The 19004-nt window shown below is 31.0% G+C and overlaps 1 protein-coding gene across 6 annotated transcripts in view; it reads left to right on the forward strand.

Annotated features, from left to right (window-relative positions):
* The window catches only part of LOC106873536 (rab11 family-interacting protein 4A), a 99955-nt gene that overhangs the window by 51737 nt on the left and 29214 nt on the right, over positions 1–19004 (forward strand). For 3 of the 6 annotated variants that reach the window (XM_014920940.2, XM_052968867.1, XM_052968864.1), the window contains 4 exons: positions 7085–7120; positions 10267–10369; positions 11288–11391; positions 13055–13069. In XM_014920940.2, coding sequence (XP_014776426.1) covers positions 7085–7120; positions 10267–10369; positions 11288–11391; positions 13055–13069 — 258 coding nt within the window. The remainder of the gene's footprint in view (positions 1–7084; positions 7121–10266; positions 10370–11287; positions 11392–13054; positions 13070–19004) is intronic. The other 3 variants (XM_052968865.1, XM_052968868.1, XM_052968866.1) reach the window with 2 other exon arrangements.

A 19004-nucleotide genomic window follows, 5' to 3' on the forward strand; every position in this document is an offset into this window, starting at 1 on the left:
TAAAGTACATTTTTATATATGACGTTGACCACTAACGTGGACATACAATGTGATAGAAATAGATCACATCTTGTGTCTAAAAAGACCTAAATTGTTCTCAACATGAAATATAGTGTGATACCAAAACGTAAGCGGGCAAGACATTTAAAAAAACCGAAAAGGAACATTATTAAACAGGAACCGGTTTCGAATATTAACAATCTTACCGACTGTCTATTTCTCATCAGCCTGATTTGTAAAGGAACCATAATCATCAGAACCCCATACAAAGTTGTCCACCGCCATAGGTGCGCATGTATATGGTTCTGCTAATTACAGCTTAATGGTAAAAATCAACGTCATATATAGTGGTCAACGTCATATATAAATATATATATATATATATTTCATGGTAGTGTTATGTAAATTAAGTATATGTTTATGTATATTACGTGTTATGTATATCAAACTTATACAGGGACTAAAATATTCTCTGAACTTTTTCCCAGCTATTATAAAAAATTAATTTCTTGAATATTGTGTCAAAACTAAAAGTGGGTTTGTTTAACTTTTGTTAACATTTTTTTAGTGTCTTTACAATGATACTTCTATACCAATCATATGGCATGACACCTTGCATGTCTTGATCAACTATCCAGCTTATAATTATGTTTTCTACCTCACCAGATACTTCAAGCATCTCTGCAACTATTCTCGATTGATCTGTGTCTTTCCTCTTTTCCATGCCCTTAATCACTTTATCACTTTTCATCCCATGCATTTTCCACATTTAACAGACTCTCATAATAGCACTTTCACAAGACTTTTTTGTCTCTATCAATAGTCAGTTAGCCTTCATCATTCCGTATACACTTTTCGGCACTTGTATCTTGGTTCTCTCTTACACACTGTCTCGCAGGGCATGTGCAGAATTAGAGACATATTTATACAAACATTACAAACAAAAAATTCCCTCTATCTTTTTTGTAACTTATTTCTTATGAAATTTACAGGTAAGCTGGATTACTCCTTTCAGAAACAACAAACCTTGGCATGTAGGAATTTCATCAATACATATACAAACAAAATTAACTGTTCCCCTTTGTTCTACAAACAAATTAGTCTGTTGTGTGATCATTCCAATCAAAACTTAATAGAAAAAGTTCTGAACAGATTTGACTTCAGCTTCTGGAGATATTTTTGGATAACACTTGCAACATTTTCAGTGTTTGACCATTCTTCCACTATTATTTCATTCAAGTCATTTGATAAAAAACTGAACAGATCAAAGTCAGACATTATAGTGTGCTTGGAAGAAATAGATATATTGCTCTGATTATCTATGAAACTCCTTATCTGCTATTAATTCATTAAATAAACCTTCAAGTAAGTTGTTGCTCAAAGAATGATTAGCAACCATTTTACAAAGAAAGTTACGATAAAAAAACAATTTTTTTAAAGGTTACAAAAATTCACTAACATGTGGATCAATGTTATTAGTGTTATCAATGTTAGAGAATGTAAATAAATTGAGAAAAGAATTAGTTTTCTCTTTAAGATTAGAGAGTTGATAACTTGGTTTAAAGCAAATGTAAACTTGCATGGTCTAATTCATATGGTTTCATTTGGTATAGGACTGACGTATGTGGTGTCATGGAGATTTGGCTTGCACCAATATGTTAAAAGTTAATCTTAAAGAAAATAATATCAGTTGTTTTAATCAAAGTTGGTATCAGTTGTTCTTTGCAGTAGTTTTTTATACTATAGAAAAATGTTACTTCTAAGTTTGAAATAAATTTGAAATTGAGTAGTTGAAAGGAATATTTTCTTAAATTATATTTCAAAATATCAGCTCAGTCCAAAATGCAAGAGAAATTTGAATTATCAATAAAGATCTTTTGCTGATAAAAGTTGCTCTTCTTTCTTAGATTTGTAAAGTCACAAATTTTGTGAAGGTAACATTATTTGGTAATGCCAGAATTACTTATGGGATTACTTTTTGAGACATTTCCTCATGTTGTGCTGTACTATACCCCTACTGAGATGCATTATTAATGTTAAAAAAGGTATTTCTACTTCACACATTAATTGTGTAGCTGGTGATAACCTAACTAGAAAATTCTTTTATAAATAAACAAATGTATGTAGCTATTCAACCCTTGCTATCTTAAGCAAAGTAGAGCCAAGAGATGAGAGATGAATGGAACCTATTGGTGGAAAGGTTTGGTAGATTTGCATGCCAAATATGATCAAAGGCTTTGCTGATGCCTAGTGCAACAATATTGCCCACTGGTGGTCTCCAGTGAGTCTGGTTGTGCAGAAGATGTACTGGTAGTCACTGAAGGCAGAAGATTCACCTTGGAGGTGTTAGAAGTGCAATGGAAGGAGAATTGCTTTGATTTGGATATAACATTGATGCATGCTTCTAAATGTCATATCTCAGTAGAGAATGAGATTAAAGATTGATGAGTATAAAAGCAAGTTCTTCTAGGGTGTATTGAGTGCAGTGGAAGAGATATTGTGTGGGCCAGTGGCTTTGTTTGTTTAAACAAAGCTGGTTATATTTTTGTACTTTGCATATGTGTAAGTAGGGCAAGGAATCATTTGAGGTGGAAAGGAGAAGTTTTGGAGGGGATTGACTATGTGTAGTGTGGATTTGCATGATAAGTGAGTAACAAAAGTGGAGGTGTTCTCCAAGAGGGTATCACTTACAGAGCCATTGTTGTTTAGAAGACGAGGAAAAAAAGTAATTCAGCCAAGTCAGTTGAGATCCTTTTGGCCAGAGACTAAAAGGATTGGCCACAGTTTAGGAGATGGGAAAGCTTAAGAGACATATGATGTCTTTGTTCATGAAATAGTGGAATAAATACCCTCTCAGTTTCTTTCTTCTAATCTTCACCCAAAGTCACTCCCATGAGGAGTCATGATTTTTCATATTCTTAATGTTTATGTAGATCTGCCCGTTTAACTGCATTTCTTCTAGCACTTCATTTCTTTCATAAGTTATCCTGCTGTAGTATGCTTTCTTCTCTTCAAGTTCCACAAAAGTAAGTCCTAGTTCTTTGGCAGCATGTTTAAACTGTTCTTCATTCACACTATCAGAAATGCTAAGTCTTCTATTACCAATTTTCTGTTTCATGCATATATGGCTGATATTTGCCTTGGATGAAATGTTTCAAATTGTTATTACTAGTATTATTAAAAGTAGTGATATGGTAAAATCATTAGAGCACTAGAAAAATGCCTTCAACATTTCTTTCAGGTCTATACATTCTATGTTCAAATCCTGCTGTAGTCAACTTTGCCCTCCACCTCTCCAGAGTCAACAATTTTAGTATTAGGATCAATGATATCAATCCTCTCTCCTAAAAGTTGTTGCATGCATGTCTAAATCCAAAACTTATTACATACTACTACTACTACTACTACTATCACTACTATTAGGGTTGGCAGAAATGTTAATGTCAGAAAAAATTCCTTTCTGTATTCATCATCATCATTGTTTAATGTCCGCTTTCCATGCTAGCATGGGTTGGATGATTTGACTGAGGACTGGTGAACCACATGGCTACACCAGGCTCCAATCTGATTTGGCAGAGTTTCTACAGCTGGATGCCCTTCCTAACGCCAACCACTCCGAGAGTGTAGTGGGTGCTTTTACGTGCCACCAGCACGAAGGCCAGTCAGGTGGTACTGGCAACAGCCACGCTCAAACTGGTGTATTTTACGTGCCACCTGCAAAGGAGCCAGTCCAGCAGCACTGGCAATGATCTCGCTTGAATAGTTCCAGCTTTTTACATTGTAAGTTCAAATCCTGATGTTGACTTTGGTTTTCATCCTGTAAGGATGAAAGGGTTGATGAAATATAGTATCAGTCAAATACTAGAGTTAATGTAATCACTTACCCCCACCCCAATTGCTGGCCTTGTGCCAAAATTAGACACACTTTGACACAAAGTGATAAACTTGCAGAATTGTTAGAGCATCAGGAAATGCCTTTCAATATTTATTCTGGCTCTTTACATTCTGAATTCATATTCTGCTAAAGTCACCTTTGCCTTCCACCTTTCAGGGTTGATAGAATAAAGTACCTGTGAAATAGTGAGGTTCATAGTATTGACTAATGCTGTTCCTCCACACAGACTCCCTACTAAAAAATACCTCAGACCTTGTCACTATTACAGTTATAATTATGAAGGGTGGTGAATTGTAGACAAAACACTTTACAGCATTTGTATAGGATCCTTCATGTTCTGTGTTCAGTTCATGTTAGGCTTAATTTTGTCTTTCATCCTCCCAAACTTAAAGGGTAAACACTACCTTTGATCATGAATGAACATGGGATTGCACCTAGAAAGTTACCCTCTGAGGCACAAGTCTAGGCACATTTGTTTATGGAAGACCAGCAGTCACACATGCATACCAGCCTCTCCTCCTCATACCACCAGTGTTATTCAAGGGAAAGACAAAGGCTGATACAGCCTGGCACCAGTGATGTCACAACTCATTTCTACTGTTGAGTGAACAGGAGCAACATGAAATAAAGTGTCTTACTCAAGAACACAACACACAGCCTGGTCTGGGAAATCGATCTCACTACCTCATGATTGTAAGCCTGATGCTCTAACCACTGAGCCATGCACCTTCAACCCAGGCTAAATAAACAACCCCAGTATTGATGTTAACTATCCTTCTACTATAATGTGATATTGTGCCAGTGGTTATTTTTTATATAGAATTTCTTTCAGAATCACACCTTAAAACTAAAATATTTTTTTGATATTTAGTTTGTTGATTCTTAAAGTTTATTTTTTCTTTGTTCCTCCTGGGATCAGTAAGTACAAGTAATATACTCGGGTCAATTTACTATATCTCCTCCTCTTCAAAATTTATCCTTATAGGTGCAGGTGTGGCTATGTGGTAAGAAGTTTGCTTCCCAACCACATGGTTCCAGGTTCAGTCCCACTGTGTGGCACCTTGGGCAAATGTCTTCTACTATAGCCTCAGGCCAACTGAAACTTTGTGAGTAGTTATGGTAGACGGAAACTGAAAGAAGTCTGATGTGTGTGTGTCCCCAACCATCACTTGACACTTGATGTTGATGTATTTAAGCCCCTGTAACTTAACACTTTGGCAAAAGAGACCAAAAGAATAAGTACCAGGCTTTAAAAAAATTTGTCTTGGAATCAATTTGTTTGAGTAAAATTCTTCAAGGCTGAAACAAGTAAATGGTAATTATACCTAAAGAAGAAACATTTTAGTCTCCTATTTATTATTGTGCATAACACAGGCACACATATTTGTAGAGGATGTGTATAATGAACTTGAATTTTAGTATATTGCTGGTAAATATTAACCATGGAAGGTTAAAAGATAGAACTCAGATGGATATAACTATTTCAAAGCTTTCATTACCCTATTATTTTTAAACACTTCAATGTAAAATGTACTTTATTGGTACTTAGAATTAGATATGTCTTTAATATCTTTTTGTCTGTTTGTTTGTTTGCTGGGGTAAAAAGTGTAAAACATTGAATTGCTAATTATAAAATTGTTGATATGTGACTGAGTCACTGTCTTTGCAAGAGACATATTTAAATGCAGCTGGTCACCACAAGTAGTTGTTAGTTCAACCACTTCAGAATATTACTATTAGTATGCAATCCCTGAAATACCAGACATTCACCTACTCCTGAATGTATCTGAATAATAGTTGTTCCTATTCTTTCTTAAATAAAAAAACAATTTTATTTTATTTCTGTTTTGAATTTGTTTAGTAATATTTAAAATAATATTATATCAAAATATTATTCTATGTCTATTAACAATTTGTTTTAATATCCAGATATTGGACATATATATGAATTCGACTTAGTTGATTTTGATTTACTTGAAATTTTAGAAATATAATGAATTTTCAGGGTTTTTGTTTTTTTTCCTTTTATGCATATTGTCTGTAAGAATAACTATGATAATAGCATTTTTGAAGTTGTTTATATTCATGATTATTCAAAGAAAGAAGTTAATTAATCAGTGTTTTTTTTTTCTTATTTTTAATCAAGAAGGTGGAAATAAGATTTGTGAATTCATGCTTTTCCTAACTATTTAAAAATACAAGTGAAGTAAAATAGTTAAGACTTAGAATACAAATATTAGATTTCATTTGAAGAGCGCTTACTACACTGAGATGAAAATTTCTATTATAAAACCTTGGTTCAACATTAATAAGTATAGGGAAATAGAACATTGTGATGTTTGTTCCTATCATTCAGCCATTAGTGGTATATGTGAAAGTGCTTTACAAAAACAAGGAAACTGAGTTGTAAATTTGGTTCCCAGAGAATTTACAATGTCTGCTATATCATCTAGGATCATCATAACTGGACACGCTCAATGTGGTAGCCTTATCACTCTCATTCAACAAGCTGTATTAGATTTAAAATTGGAACTACAGCTTTTAAATTTTCAAGCAACAGGTTAAAAACTTAATGTTTTATTTAACCTGTTATTGTATTCTAATTCTGTAAAAAAAAAATTTAAAAAAATTATCGAGGCTTTTTAATTAACCACCATGAAAATCTCATTGGATAGTTATTTATATATAGTCTTTTGCGATCTCCTAAATAATTTAGAATTGTAAATGAAGTAGGTTCAATTGTGAGTTAGTCATGGTCTAAATTTACTGAAAACAGCACTTACTCCAGATCGTTTCTTCTTTCTACATAGCATCCACCTACATTACATAATTAGGTTAATGTTTCATTATCAAATGAAAGATGGTATTAGATCTTTCTGGAACATTTTGAAATAATTTTGTATTCTTTGATTTGCTTTAGCCATCATGACTAAGGCCATGCTAGAGCACATGTTTAAAATACTTTAATAAGTGATTTAAAGTATTCCATAACTAAAATGTCTAGTCAGATTGTATTTTATTAACCAGATTGTTCTTACTGTTTATATGATACTTACTTCATTTCGTGAGGGTATCATATTTAAAATTATTTCACTAATCTTTTGAAATATCTCTTTTGATTGAAATACATACTTGAAATGTTATTTTGGCTTCAATGATTTTAAATTATGCCTGCTGTTTTCTTTATAGGCCCAATAAACGTCTTAGTTCAGCTGCTTATGCCAGGTAAATATAGTCCCTTAAAAACGTTTTTAATATACTTCCTCTACTAACATTAAACCAGTTTTTAAAATAATTGACAAGCTGATTGCTTTTAAGAATATTCTGCAATTATACTTTAGTTTCAAGAATATTAATCCCCCACCATCAAGTACAAAAGCCCCCAAAATATTCATATTGTAGGCAACTCTACATATGAATTCTAAAAGAAGTGGGCATCTCAACAAATTGAGTCCCATGCCCTCAGTTGGTTGTACTATAGAAACTTGCAGCTGTCCTCTGATATAAATTTTTGTATCTTTTAATATAAATCAGTTAATACATCTCTGAAAACTTTTGCTGGTTATTACCACATTCAGCTTCCAGATTGTCTTCTGTTTCTAGGTCTCTGAATCCATTGACCTCCTACTTTAAAGTTACTAGTCACCAGTCTGTGTTAAATAGTACTACTTTATTCATATGGAATAGACTTGGTATTCATAACTGGCTATCCCTTTTGTTTTTGGCAAGTACAAAGTCTATCTGGTTTCTGTGTGTATCTGATTGGTCAGTGATAAGCTGGCTGGCCAGTTTCTTGAAGTTTGTATCACAAATGGTAAGATCATTTGTGCCTAAGTACTCACTCTTCAGTTCATGTACTAGCGCTATAACCTCCAAGTATACCAGAGAAACCCTCACTGTTGCCCATTACATCCATTAAAATCAGTCATGATGATTTTAATGGGTATAGCCAGGTTGCTGTCATTCATTTTGGAGGTAATCTACTGAAGGGTCTCCTAATAATCCTGCTGCTTAACTACCAAGTATGTGTTAAATGTTGCTGTCATGTTGTCTGTGACTAGCCTAAACTTAGTTATCCCATTGCATAGCTTGACTATTTCAATTATAGAATACTGTAAATAGATCCTATAGTTAGTACCTGAAAAGGTAGGAGAAACACTTGCACAATTGCCTGGCAGTAACCAGCAGATTTTTGCCTTTAATTCTAAGTTTCTGACATAGCTGTTTTTACTATTATCATTGTTATTATTATTACCATTAAACATAGGATGAGGAGCTGGAAAATTCGCTATCATGCCAGACAAAATGCTAGTGGCATTTCTTCCAGCTCTTTACATTCTAAGTTCAAATGCTGCCAAAGTCATCTTTGCCTTCAATTTTTTTGTGGGGATCAATAAAATAAGCACCAGTTTAGCACTTACCTCCTCTCCACAAATTCCTGGCATTGTGCCAAAATTTGAAGCCATTATCAATGCTTAGCATAGAATTTCATCCAATTAGCTCAGTCTATTTTGATAAGTGATGCAAGGGATGTGTTAGATGTAGACTGATGTTAACTTTGACATATGCACAAATATTGAATAAACATGTATTGTGACTATGTATGGGTTGAGACACAAAAGGTGAAAATATGAGAGGCAGAGAGAAAATTGATAGTAACTTAATATCATGAGTTTGAAAATATGAGCCACTGGGGTCTCTAGACATTTTCAAAGTGAAGCTGCATAATAGCATTTTCAAGGGAGTGTATCATGAGAGGCTTCTTGGAAATTGTGATAGAGGGTGTTGGGCTAGTACATACATTGGTGGTGGCGGTTAGAAATTACATGTATTTTCAACACCCAAATCCCAGAAGGTGAATTTGGGTGGGGTGGGGGAAGAAGGATTTCTAAGAGGAAAGAGAATAGCTTTAGAACAACTTTATTGTTTGTAAATCTAGGTAGAGGAAAATTTTTTTTTCAATTTACTAAGAGAGATGGTTGGTAGGATAAAAGGAGATAGTTTAAGTAGGAAAGGAAAAGAGAGATAAATGTATTAATAGTATTAATATTAACAATAATAAAAAAAAACAGCAATGAATATGAAAGGTAATTCATTGGAGCAGGGGGCAATGAACAAAAGTGCTGGTAGCTAAAAATGAGGAATGAGCATCTCATGTTTACCATCTAAAAGACAATGAAAGACTAACCAAACGTACAGAAGCACTTATATTCAATGAAAAATTCAAATCAGTAAATAACTAAATGGAGTAATTCTGATATAAACTGTTTGTGACAGATATAATATACACTTTATGTTTGAAACAATAAATTTAATGAGCATATCTTAAAGCACTAAATTATTTTATTGATTTATGAATAAAAAGTTATGAAATATGTATATGATTTAAACGATAGTTTTCAAAACCAAGTTATAAATCTTATATTTGGATTGTGAGATTGAGGATTATTTAAGATCGCTTGCCTTAAGATCTTTGGTCTATTTTATTGCAAGGATAAGATTAATATTAAGGAAATTAAATTACTGGCATACTTGACACAAATTGAAAAGGTTCTTGCTTAATGTGGTGCATTGAATAATCTGTTGACTGATGTTGATTTGCTGCCAATCTTTTGCATGAAAGCTTAAATTCTTTGAAAACAGTGATCTGTCCTGATATAATTTACTTCTATATTTAAAAAAAATTTTTCTGCAAAACATTTGTACTTGAAATTTACTTACATTTCTCCTTTTTCACCTCTATTAAGTTAAACTTCAAAATATTATTAAGCTCATATCTAATGTGAATCTATTTTAATTGATTAATTAATTAGCCATGAAGCTTTTAAAGTTTTGGATTTACTTTACACAGAAATGGTCAAAAAGTTTTGCTCACTGGGAAGAAGTTCAGAGAATCTTTACTCATATTGACATCAATAAGATTTCCTATATATCAGTTAAAAAGCAATGAAAGAAGAGGATCTACTATAAATGGTCAGAGAGTTGGGAACTATACATATTCTAATGGTTACCTGAAACATTAGGAACCACCTAAGAATAATTAATTATATCATTATTTTCTGGTGATGTAGTTAAATGAAAAAGTATGGATTCTAGTGAATAGTCAAAAATTACAATTATTGATTAGTTTGGAATAATATTGACTGAGTTTGATGAAATTCAGTAGGGAATAAACAGACAAGACAAAATAATTTTTGCTAGAATAATGAATATTTATGAGAAATGTCTCAATTTTACTTTAGTGCACCTAGATACATACCGTTTATGAACATATAGAGCCACCATAACAGGTTAGCTTCCTTTTATTCTTATCTTTATGTTTGATATTGAAAAGCATTGAAGAAAATTGAGGATTTCTTTTCTATTTCTAGTCAATTACAACGAGCTAGTCGTAGCCCATCTAGAAGAAATAGTATAGGTTCTGATGAACTTATTGATGATATTGATGGGAATTTTGAAGTATTAAATGACAAAGTAAGTACATATACATTTCTTGTAGCCACTATATTTGTAGTGATAAATCACTATTAATGTTTACAGTATTGTCTTTGTCTAAATTTCTCTTTGGTCCACTATTGTGTAAGCTTTCTTATCATATACAAATACTTCTTTGACCCAACTTTAGTGTAACAATGTTTTTTTTTTTCTGCTTTGTACTTTCTCTTTTTGTCTTAACCACAATTACCACCTACAACTTGTGTGGCAAGAAGTTTACTTCTGGTTCAGTCCCACTGCAGGGCACCTTGAACAAGTGTTCTCTTCCATAGCCTCATGAAGTGAGTGCATTTGGTAAATGGAAACTGAAGAAATCCTATCATGTGTGTGTGTGTTTGTGCCAATGATATATAAAAAACACCCTGCATACTATGTAAAGTGGTTGGCATTAGGAAGGGCATCCAACCATAGAAGCCAAGCCGAAATAGACAACTAGAAACTGCCTAACCCACACCAGCATAGAAAACAAATGTTAAATGATGATGATGGTGGTGTGTTCATGTTTGTCCCCCCCCCCCCCACATGACAACCATTGTTGCTTTGTTTACTTCTCTGTAACTTAATGGTTTAGTAAAAAGAGACCAGTAGTGTAAGTACCAGGCTTGGAAAAAAACAAAGTACTGGGACCGATTTGTTTGACTAAACCCTTCAAGGTGTTGCCTCAAGATAACAGTTTAATGACTGAAATAAGTAAAAAATAAAAGATATTTTATTGGTTCCAAATTTGTGATGGAATTATTAATCAATTTCCTCTCTTAATAATCAGTTTTACTGACCCTTAAATTAAAATATAGAATGGATTCAGTAGAAAAACTCTAATAATGATAACGATGATGGTGTTGATGATTTCTAAAGATATTTCTATAGATTTGATTTTTAATTACTTTTGCTTTCTAGGTAAGAAGTCTTGAAAAGCAAATTTCACTTTTGACTGAAAGCCAAATGAAGAATGATGATAAGCATCAGAGATTAAAAGAAGAAAACTGTAGTCTTATTCAAAAGTAAGTCATTAAAACATTTTATATAATTAATATTAAAAAATGTCCAGTAACCAACAGATCATTAAATCAAAATAATGTCAAAAGTACAATAAATTTTTTAGTTTTTTTTTATTAATGTAACAAAAATTGGTGAGTCTACAAGAATAATATATGAGACTGAATATATTGATGCTTACTTTTTTTTGAGAATCTGTAAAATGCAAGGATGCCAATCAGAAATCTTTGTAAAATTTTATTGTATAAAAAAAACTATAGCTGGAAGTTTTCTGAATTTTATCTTTGACCTATGGCTACAAGTGTAAATCTTATCTCTTGTCGTTCTGTTTGTTATTTGGAGAGCTAATGATAATTCAAAAATGCACATAGCAGCAGTAGAATTCATTGTACCAAAAGTAAAATAATCATTGATATGCATAAAGAAAAGAGGACGAGTTAATTTGATTCAGTTTCCTCAATTTACATACAGTGACCAAAATGAAGCACATGATGAGAATAAGTAGTTTGAACTTTCTGTTATTGTATAGTTGGATAATGATGGATATTTATATAGATGTTTGTGAAAATGATTTTATTTAGTTGGTTACTGTAGTTAAAATATTGGACATGTTTATTACTTTGCTTACTCAGTAAGACTATTTGAAAATGTGTTCCCTTTCAGTTCACTGTTGAGGGGTTAGTATTGTCAAATCTTTGTTCAATAATTCATACTTATATCTTTGATTAGAACCAGCAAAATTTGACATGAATAAATAGATATGACAATCAATGAAATCATGTATTTGTTGGTCTTTGCTAAACATCAAATACATCATGTATTGTGGAAACTTATTAATCAAACTTGCATTCTTGTTAATTGAATTTACATTTGATTTGCTTTTCAATATCAGACAGAATTACAACTGCTGTAATAATTTATGTGGATGATAGAGCACCACAGACCTTATCAAGAAACAACAATTAAGATGGCAAAAGTCATTTAGTATAAAAATAAAGTTTTAATTTGAAGAAATGCCTTTCTGTTTTTATAATTTTTTTTATGATCAAGGCTTTTTAATTATTAAATAAGATAAAAGGAGCTAAAATAAGAAGCATTGAAGAGCTTTTGTGTAGATTCTGAATATAATTTTATAACTCCGAAAGCATGTGGCCTAATGGCTAGGGTGTTACACTCACGATTGCAAAATTGTGGTTTCAGTTTCCTATACAGGTGGTGTATTGTGTTCTTGAGCAAAATACTTCATTTCACATTACTCCAGTCCACTCAGCTGTAAATGAGTGACCCTGTGATAGACTGACCTCTTTTTCAGGGGCAATATTGTGATCTCAATCACTTATACATCTTGAAAATTGGGTAACAACCCTGGGTCATAGGTTCAGGATAGCAATGTCCCAAGGGCCTTTTTTTCTTTTTCACTAAAATAATGTGCTCCTGCATCTAGCATAAGTATATACTATTTTAGAATTACCCTTTGATTAGTTAACATAATAGTATCTGTGCACTATAAATGCTTTATTATAATAAGATCCACGTAAAGGACTCACTATGTTTCAATATTTTCCTATTCTGTTTGCACTTTAAGATCTGTTAGCATATACATATATAATTTAAAATTTATTTGAAAAAACAAAAAAGCTGTGATTTTTTTCCCATCACTATTTTTAGTGATATCGTTTATCGGTAAGTTAAAGAATTTTTGCCTGGAAATTATGTATGTTCTGAATGAGAAATTTGATTTCAAATTTCTTTTTTGTTTTGTAGCTGCATCTTGAGTGAATATGCATATTAATTTTCCTGGCATAAATTGCATGGATGGTGTTATAGTAAAATCTAAAAATACTTTAGCTAATTTATTGCAATTACAAAATAGTTAATTATCTAATGCATCATGACTGTGTTTCAATCTTCAAGACAAAAGCATGAAGGAAGTCTTTGCCAAAATATTGAATGTTTTCTCTTTTTTTTTTTGTCCTTTCTATTAATTTGAAAATAATTATGGTTTTTAAATGTTAGCCTCACTTGAGAATTAAACATATACGCATGTGTTTTCAACTTATAAGTGTTGTTGTTACTTCACCTGTTGTTGTTACTTTTTTACTTGAATCAAATATTTTGAAGATGTATCATATAATTGCATGATTTTTCTTTCTTGTTTATAAATAAAACTTAGATTTAGCTTCTTGTAATATCTAAAGCTTAAAGAACTGAGGCTGCTTGTTTTTTTTTTTGTTTTATTTTCCCCCCTCTGTTGACAATGAGTGAAATTGCTAACTAAAGAACATAGAGCTTTTCTGTTGGAAATAAGTATTAATTACTTTCTTGACTAACAGGATAATACAATCGTACCCTGATGGCCACCCTGGTCAATTATCAAGCAATGTGTATTAGAATACATTTTCTATTAGCAGTGAAATTTGTCTTTGTTTCTTTCTTTTTTGAATCTACTTTTTTGAATTCTTTTTCCTGAAATTGGTTTTAAAAAATGCTGATTTTTCTCTACAAATAGAATAAAATCAAACTAAATATCACCTCCTCCCCTCAAAAGTTTTCTTCATAACATACTGGTTTCTTTCTTTTTATTTTTCTACAAATAAGGCTATCCTTGTACAAGGAAAACAGTATAGTTAATGTAATATGATCTGCTCGTTTTTTTTTCTCTTTTCTCTTTTTCACTTTAGATATATATATCTGGCTATTTTCAGTTTGCAATTTCATCTCAATGTGTTATCTTGTAAATGATAGGGAGTTAGTTATGTAATCAAGTTAATCCAATGTTTTTTACATCTTTAATATAAAATAATCTGGTAGTTGGCCTTAAGAAAGTCAGTTAAACATGAAATATTGTCTAGTTGTATTCAAATTATACTACCATTTCTTGTCTTGTACAGTTGTGATTTGGAGCCGACAAGGAACCTTTTATGTAGTTGTTTGACCTGCTAAAAAGAGTAACCAATTCTCTCAAATCACAACCTGACGTCTTAAAAAAAGAAAGACACTGGATAATGAAAGATAATGAAGTCTTAGATACACTGTCTGAAAATGGGTTCATGACAGGGAGGGCATCCAACTGTAAAACAATGCCTCAATAACATATTCATCTTTAATTATATGATTACGGGTTACTCGTGTTTTTCTATATAAATCTCCTTAAGTGACAAGAGTCGATGATTTTACATTAGTAACTAGCTGAATCAATTATTTCCATGTTTGTTTTTCACATAAAACACTTAACTCTGAAGTAGTTTAATGTATTGGGTTATCAATCACATAAAACAGTTAGTTCCAAAGTAGTTGTTTAACTAATAGTTTCTCAAAGTGAAACAGTTTGTTCTGAGGTACTTTAATAAAATTTTGTAAATCTGTTAAACTGCTATGTATGGTTCTACATATCTTTTAAACTTTAAAATGTTTAAATTTACTGTTGTTGATGAGGTAAAAGTAGTTGTAAGAGGAAGAGAAAATAAGGACAACAATTATTTGTTTTTCACCTATAGACTTACCTTACTATTTTTCAAAGGATAATACCTAGTTTGTAAAGTATTAGAATCATAAAAATGGAAAATTCTGTCCACAAAAAAAAAAGTAAAAAAAGGGAGTATAAGATGAGGTTAACCAGTTCAATAAATTAAAACATTTTAAAACAGAGAAGTTAAAACCTTTTTTTTTCTTTCAATTCTTATGTATATTTGTCTGCATGAAGGTGTCTTCAGTAAAAACATTGTATATGTTCTTTGTAATAAACATTTTTGTATCTTGTTGTTATATATTTCATTTTGTCTAACCATATTCATACACTGCATCATCATTTTCATGCTAGTATGGGTTGTATAGTATTTCACCATGTGTTGTGGTTTCCAATATATTTACTTAATAGTGTCTAGTCTGCTGTTGAAATGATTTTATTAGATTTCCTTTAGCTTCAAAGTATTGTTAAAATCTTGTAATATTTAATGTCACTAAAAGGAAATGTTAATTAAACAAGACTATTTACTCTTGAGATTTAGCGTTTCATTGTAGGAAATAATAATGATAATTCAATATTTTATCCTTTCCTTAGGATCATACTTTCTTAATTCATTTATTGTTAAAACTATGTTAAATGATTTACTTTTCTAAAATTTTATTCATATTCTTTTAGACAATTGTATCCCTTTCCAACTTTATGATCCTATTTATTTACATAAAGTAATTCTATTTTACTCCTTATACTCAGCTAAATAACATATTTTCACTTCTGGCTGTTGATCTCAGTGAACGCTTAGTAAGACTTTATATTTAGTTCAAGCCTCTTCCGCTGTTTTCTTTCTTTCTACTGTTATGTGATGAATGAGTCATTCGTTATCAGTAGTCAGTATGGCTAAGCCTAACATTATATAGTAAATATTCATGCAGTTTAATACACCTGTGTATGGGTTTCAATCAATATATTATAGCATTTGTCACATGAATTAGGTTAATACTTCTATCAAATGTTTGTATGGGATGAAAGAGCCAAACCTAGAAGGTAATAACTTTGGAATTAGTTAAGTTTAAAAAAAAAGAAATGACCCACCTTATTATTGAAGAAATTTCTTATAATTAAGGTTCATTTTATTCCCTTTGTTTACTGCTAACATTTCACATATTTTCTCCATAATAATGATATTAAATAAAACCAAGATCCTGATTTTAGTTGCAGAAATAAACAGTCTTGATATCAATGTAAAATTGTTTTCTATTTTTAACTGTTGTATTATGATAGAAGATAGATTGATTTTAGTCTACATAAAATATAGTTAATTTGACTTCCAGCAGTATCTCTTCAAATTAGGATTATGGTAATTGAAATGAGTCTATAGTCTCCTCAAAAACAGCTCTCTAAAGTATTTTTGATAAATCACATTTTTTTATATGTATTTTATATTTAATGTGATTAATGTCAGGCATTCAGTTATATGTTCCTTTTGTGGAACATAATTATTTTTAAGGATTTTTTTTCTTCACATTTGGTTGTTTAATAATTTCTAATTGTTTGGTATAATAGTATTTTCTTCTTTTGTAAAAGTCAACAACTTTTAACAGCAATCTCTTAACTGTAGCTTAAATTTAAAGTTTTTTTGACATTTATATCTAGAATATTTTAAAGGATTTGCTCAATTCAGCTTCTCTAAATTATAAAGTCCTTCATATATTTGTTTTGTGATTTATTTTTTTAATTTTTATGCGAACTTGACTGCGATGTCAAAACTATGATATTAAGCAGTTCTCTGTTTTGTCTGACACAATATCAAATTGGTATCAATATTTGAATGTATCATCAGGCAAAATACTTAGCAGCATTTCATCTGCCTTTACATTCTGAGTTCAAATTTTGCCAAGGTCAACTTTGCCTTTCATCTTTTTGGGGTTGATAAAATAAGTACCAGTTGAGCACTGGGCTTACCCCCTCTCTCAAACTTGTTAGTCTTGTGCCAAATTTTGAAACCAATATTTGAATGTATCACTTTCTAATCAGTCAGCCACAACTAAATACATTTCTTTGTGCAAATGTTTCATAAATAAAGTTTTCAAAAGAACTCCAGGTAAAGAAACTCTATTGTAACTTTTCTACTCCTGTTCACAATTTACCAACAAGAATGCTTCCCCAATAGGAAAACAGTTATCTGGAAATACTAAAAAAAAAAAAATTAACAAAGCCTAAATTATATTTATGAGTCATTTTTATTAGTGAAAATCAACATTTCCATTAAAATTAGCTGCTTTAAAAACTTAGCATATAAATTCTGAATAGAGCATTTTGAGTGCTAAAAGGCTACTATTAGCTTGTGATATTGAATAAATACTAAATTTTTTGTAGAATTGGAGGGTTATGAGTATACAGGGAATTACTCATTCTATTTATTTAATTGGATGAAATTACTAGGTTTGGTTTTGTTGCTATATCTTTTAATGTCACAAATTATTTGTTTTATTACCTCTTTAGATATAACAGATTGCTAAGCTTAAAGCTTTGGCAAAATATAATGTAAATAGATAGTTTTTAAGATACTTTTATTTATGGTATAGTTGAAATATAAATAAACTTGTAGTGTAAATAAAACAAATCTTGAAAAGAGATGTTTTGAACTAGAAAAGTTTGAAAACTTAATCTTTTTCTTAAAGATTTGCTTAACTACACTTTCAATTAATCATGTGTAATATAATTTTAAAGACACTCTGTATTGTAATTTTACTCATTATAAAACAAGTATGTATAAAATGTGGTAGTTAAGTTTAGAAATTTATAGTTGAAATAGAAATTAAGTATTGCTAAGTGGTATCTCTAAGAAAAATTGATATTATATATAACAAGGTACATTTCATGTTATGGCTCAGAAGTAGAAAGCTTTAGATTGGTGCACTTAATTTGTGGCTTATAAAAAATTAGTGAAGTTAGTACTTGGTTGAAATACATAGCATTGAAGGGAATCCAACAATGCAATAGTTATAGGAATAGATTAAATGTAAATAGGAAGAAAAATATATTGTGAAGAGCAATAAGTAGAAGGAATGGATAGATTTGAGCATGAATGGCATGTACCTAGGTTCATAATTGTATTTGGAGAAGATGCAAAATTAAGATAGTTGGTGGCTATGAGATAAAGTTGAGAATAAATCATCATCATCAGTGTTCAGTGTCCTTTTTCCATGCTCGCATGGGTTGAATCAACCAGGCTGATGAATTAATTTGAATATTATTTAAGATGTTTTCAATATGTATGCAGTACTCTGTTTTGGTTTGTAATTTAACCATAACTGTATCAACTGAAACACTTCTTGGCTATTAAGTACAAGTTAAATTGTGAAGAAATTCGACTAATGTTAATATGAGAACAACATTAGAATTCAAAGTGTTCAGAGTGATATTGTCATTCTGAAGGTTAAGGTGGAAAAGAACACATGCAGTTTTGTGTAGTTGAATGCTATCATTTGGTCAAATTTCAGTTGGAGATTACCATGAAGGATTTTTATTGATAAAGATGAATAGCTGGTAGAATCAATTATTACTTGCAAGAAGCAAAGTATGATCTTGAAGGAATGGAGATATTTTATCAGAATAAAAGTGTTTGGTGTTGATAGTAATTGACAGGTTATTGATAAACTAACTGAATATTGGGGTTAATAATAGATCCTCGTTATCAACTTTATAAAATTGATTAAGGTTGGTTGATGATAAATTTATTAATGAGTTAAAGATTGGCCAATGATAAATGTATTAAAGAAATTTCCTTGTTTTCATAATAAATACTTTGTTAATTTGTATCTGATTAGAGTCCACAAAATGTTACTGACATAAGTAATAGAGTTTAAAGGAGCTTTTCAATTATTGGTAGCTACAGTTAGTTACTTTATTTACCTTACTTGTACTGTATTATTTAAATGGTGTGTGTTAATATCATTGGGAAAATATGAATGCTATAGTTTTCCATCTCATCTAGCTGGTCTTCATTCCTAATTTAGAAAGCATTTTTTAAATACTCATATAATTTAACATTTTAAGTAACAAAATATCTGAGAATTTTATCTTTTTCCATTATTTTAATTACCCTTTTACTATTTACTACCTGTTATCTATGTAATGTTATATGTGTATTAA

This window comes from Octopus bimaculoides, chromosome 6 (genome assembly GCF_001194135.2).
Source record: "Octopus bimaculoides isolate UCB-OBI-ISO-001 chromosome 6, ASM119413v2, whole genome shotgun sequence".
NCBI classification, from domain to species: Eukaryota; Metazoa; Mollusca; class Cephalopoda; order Octopoda; family Octopodidae; genus Octopus; species Octopus bimaculoides.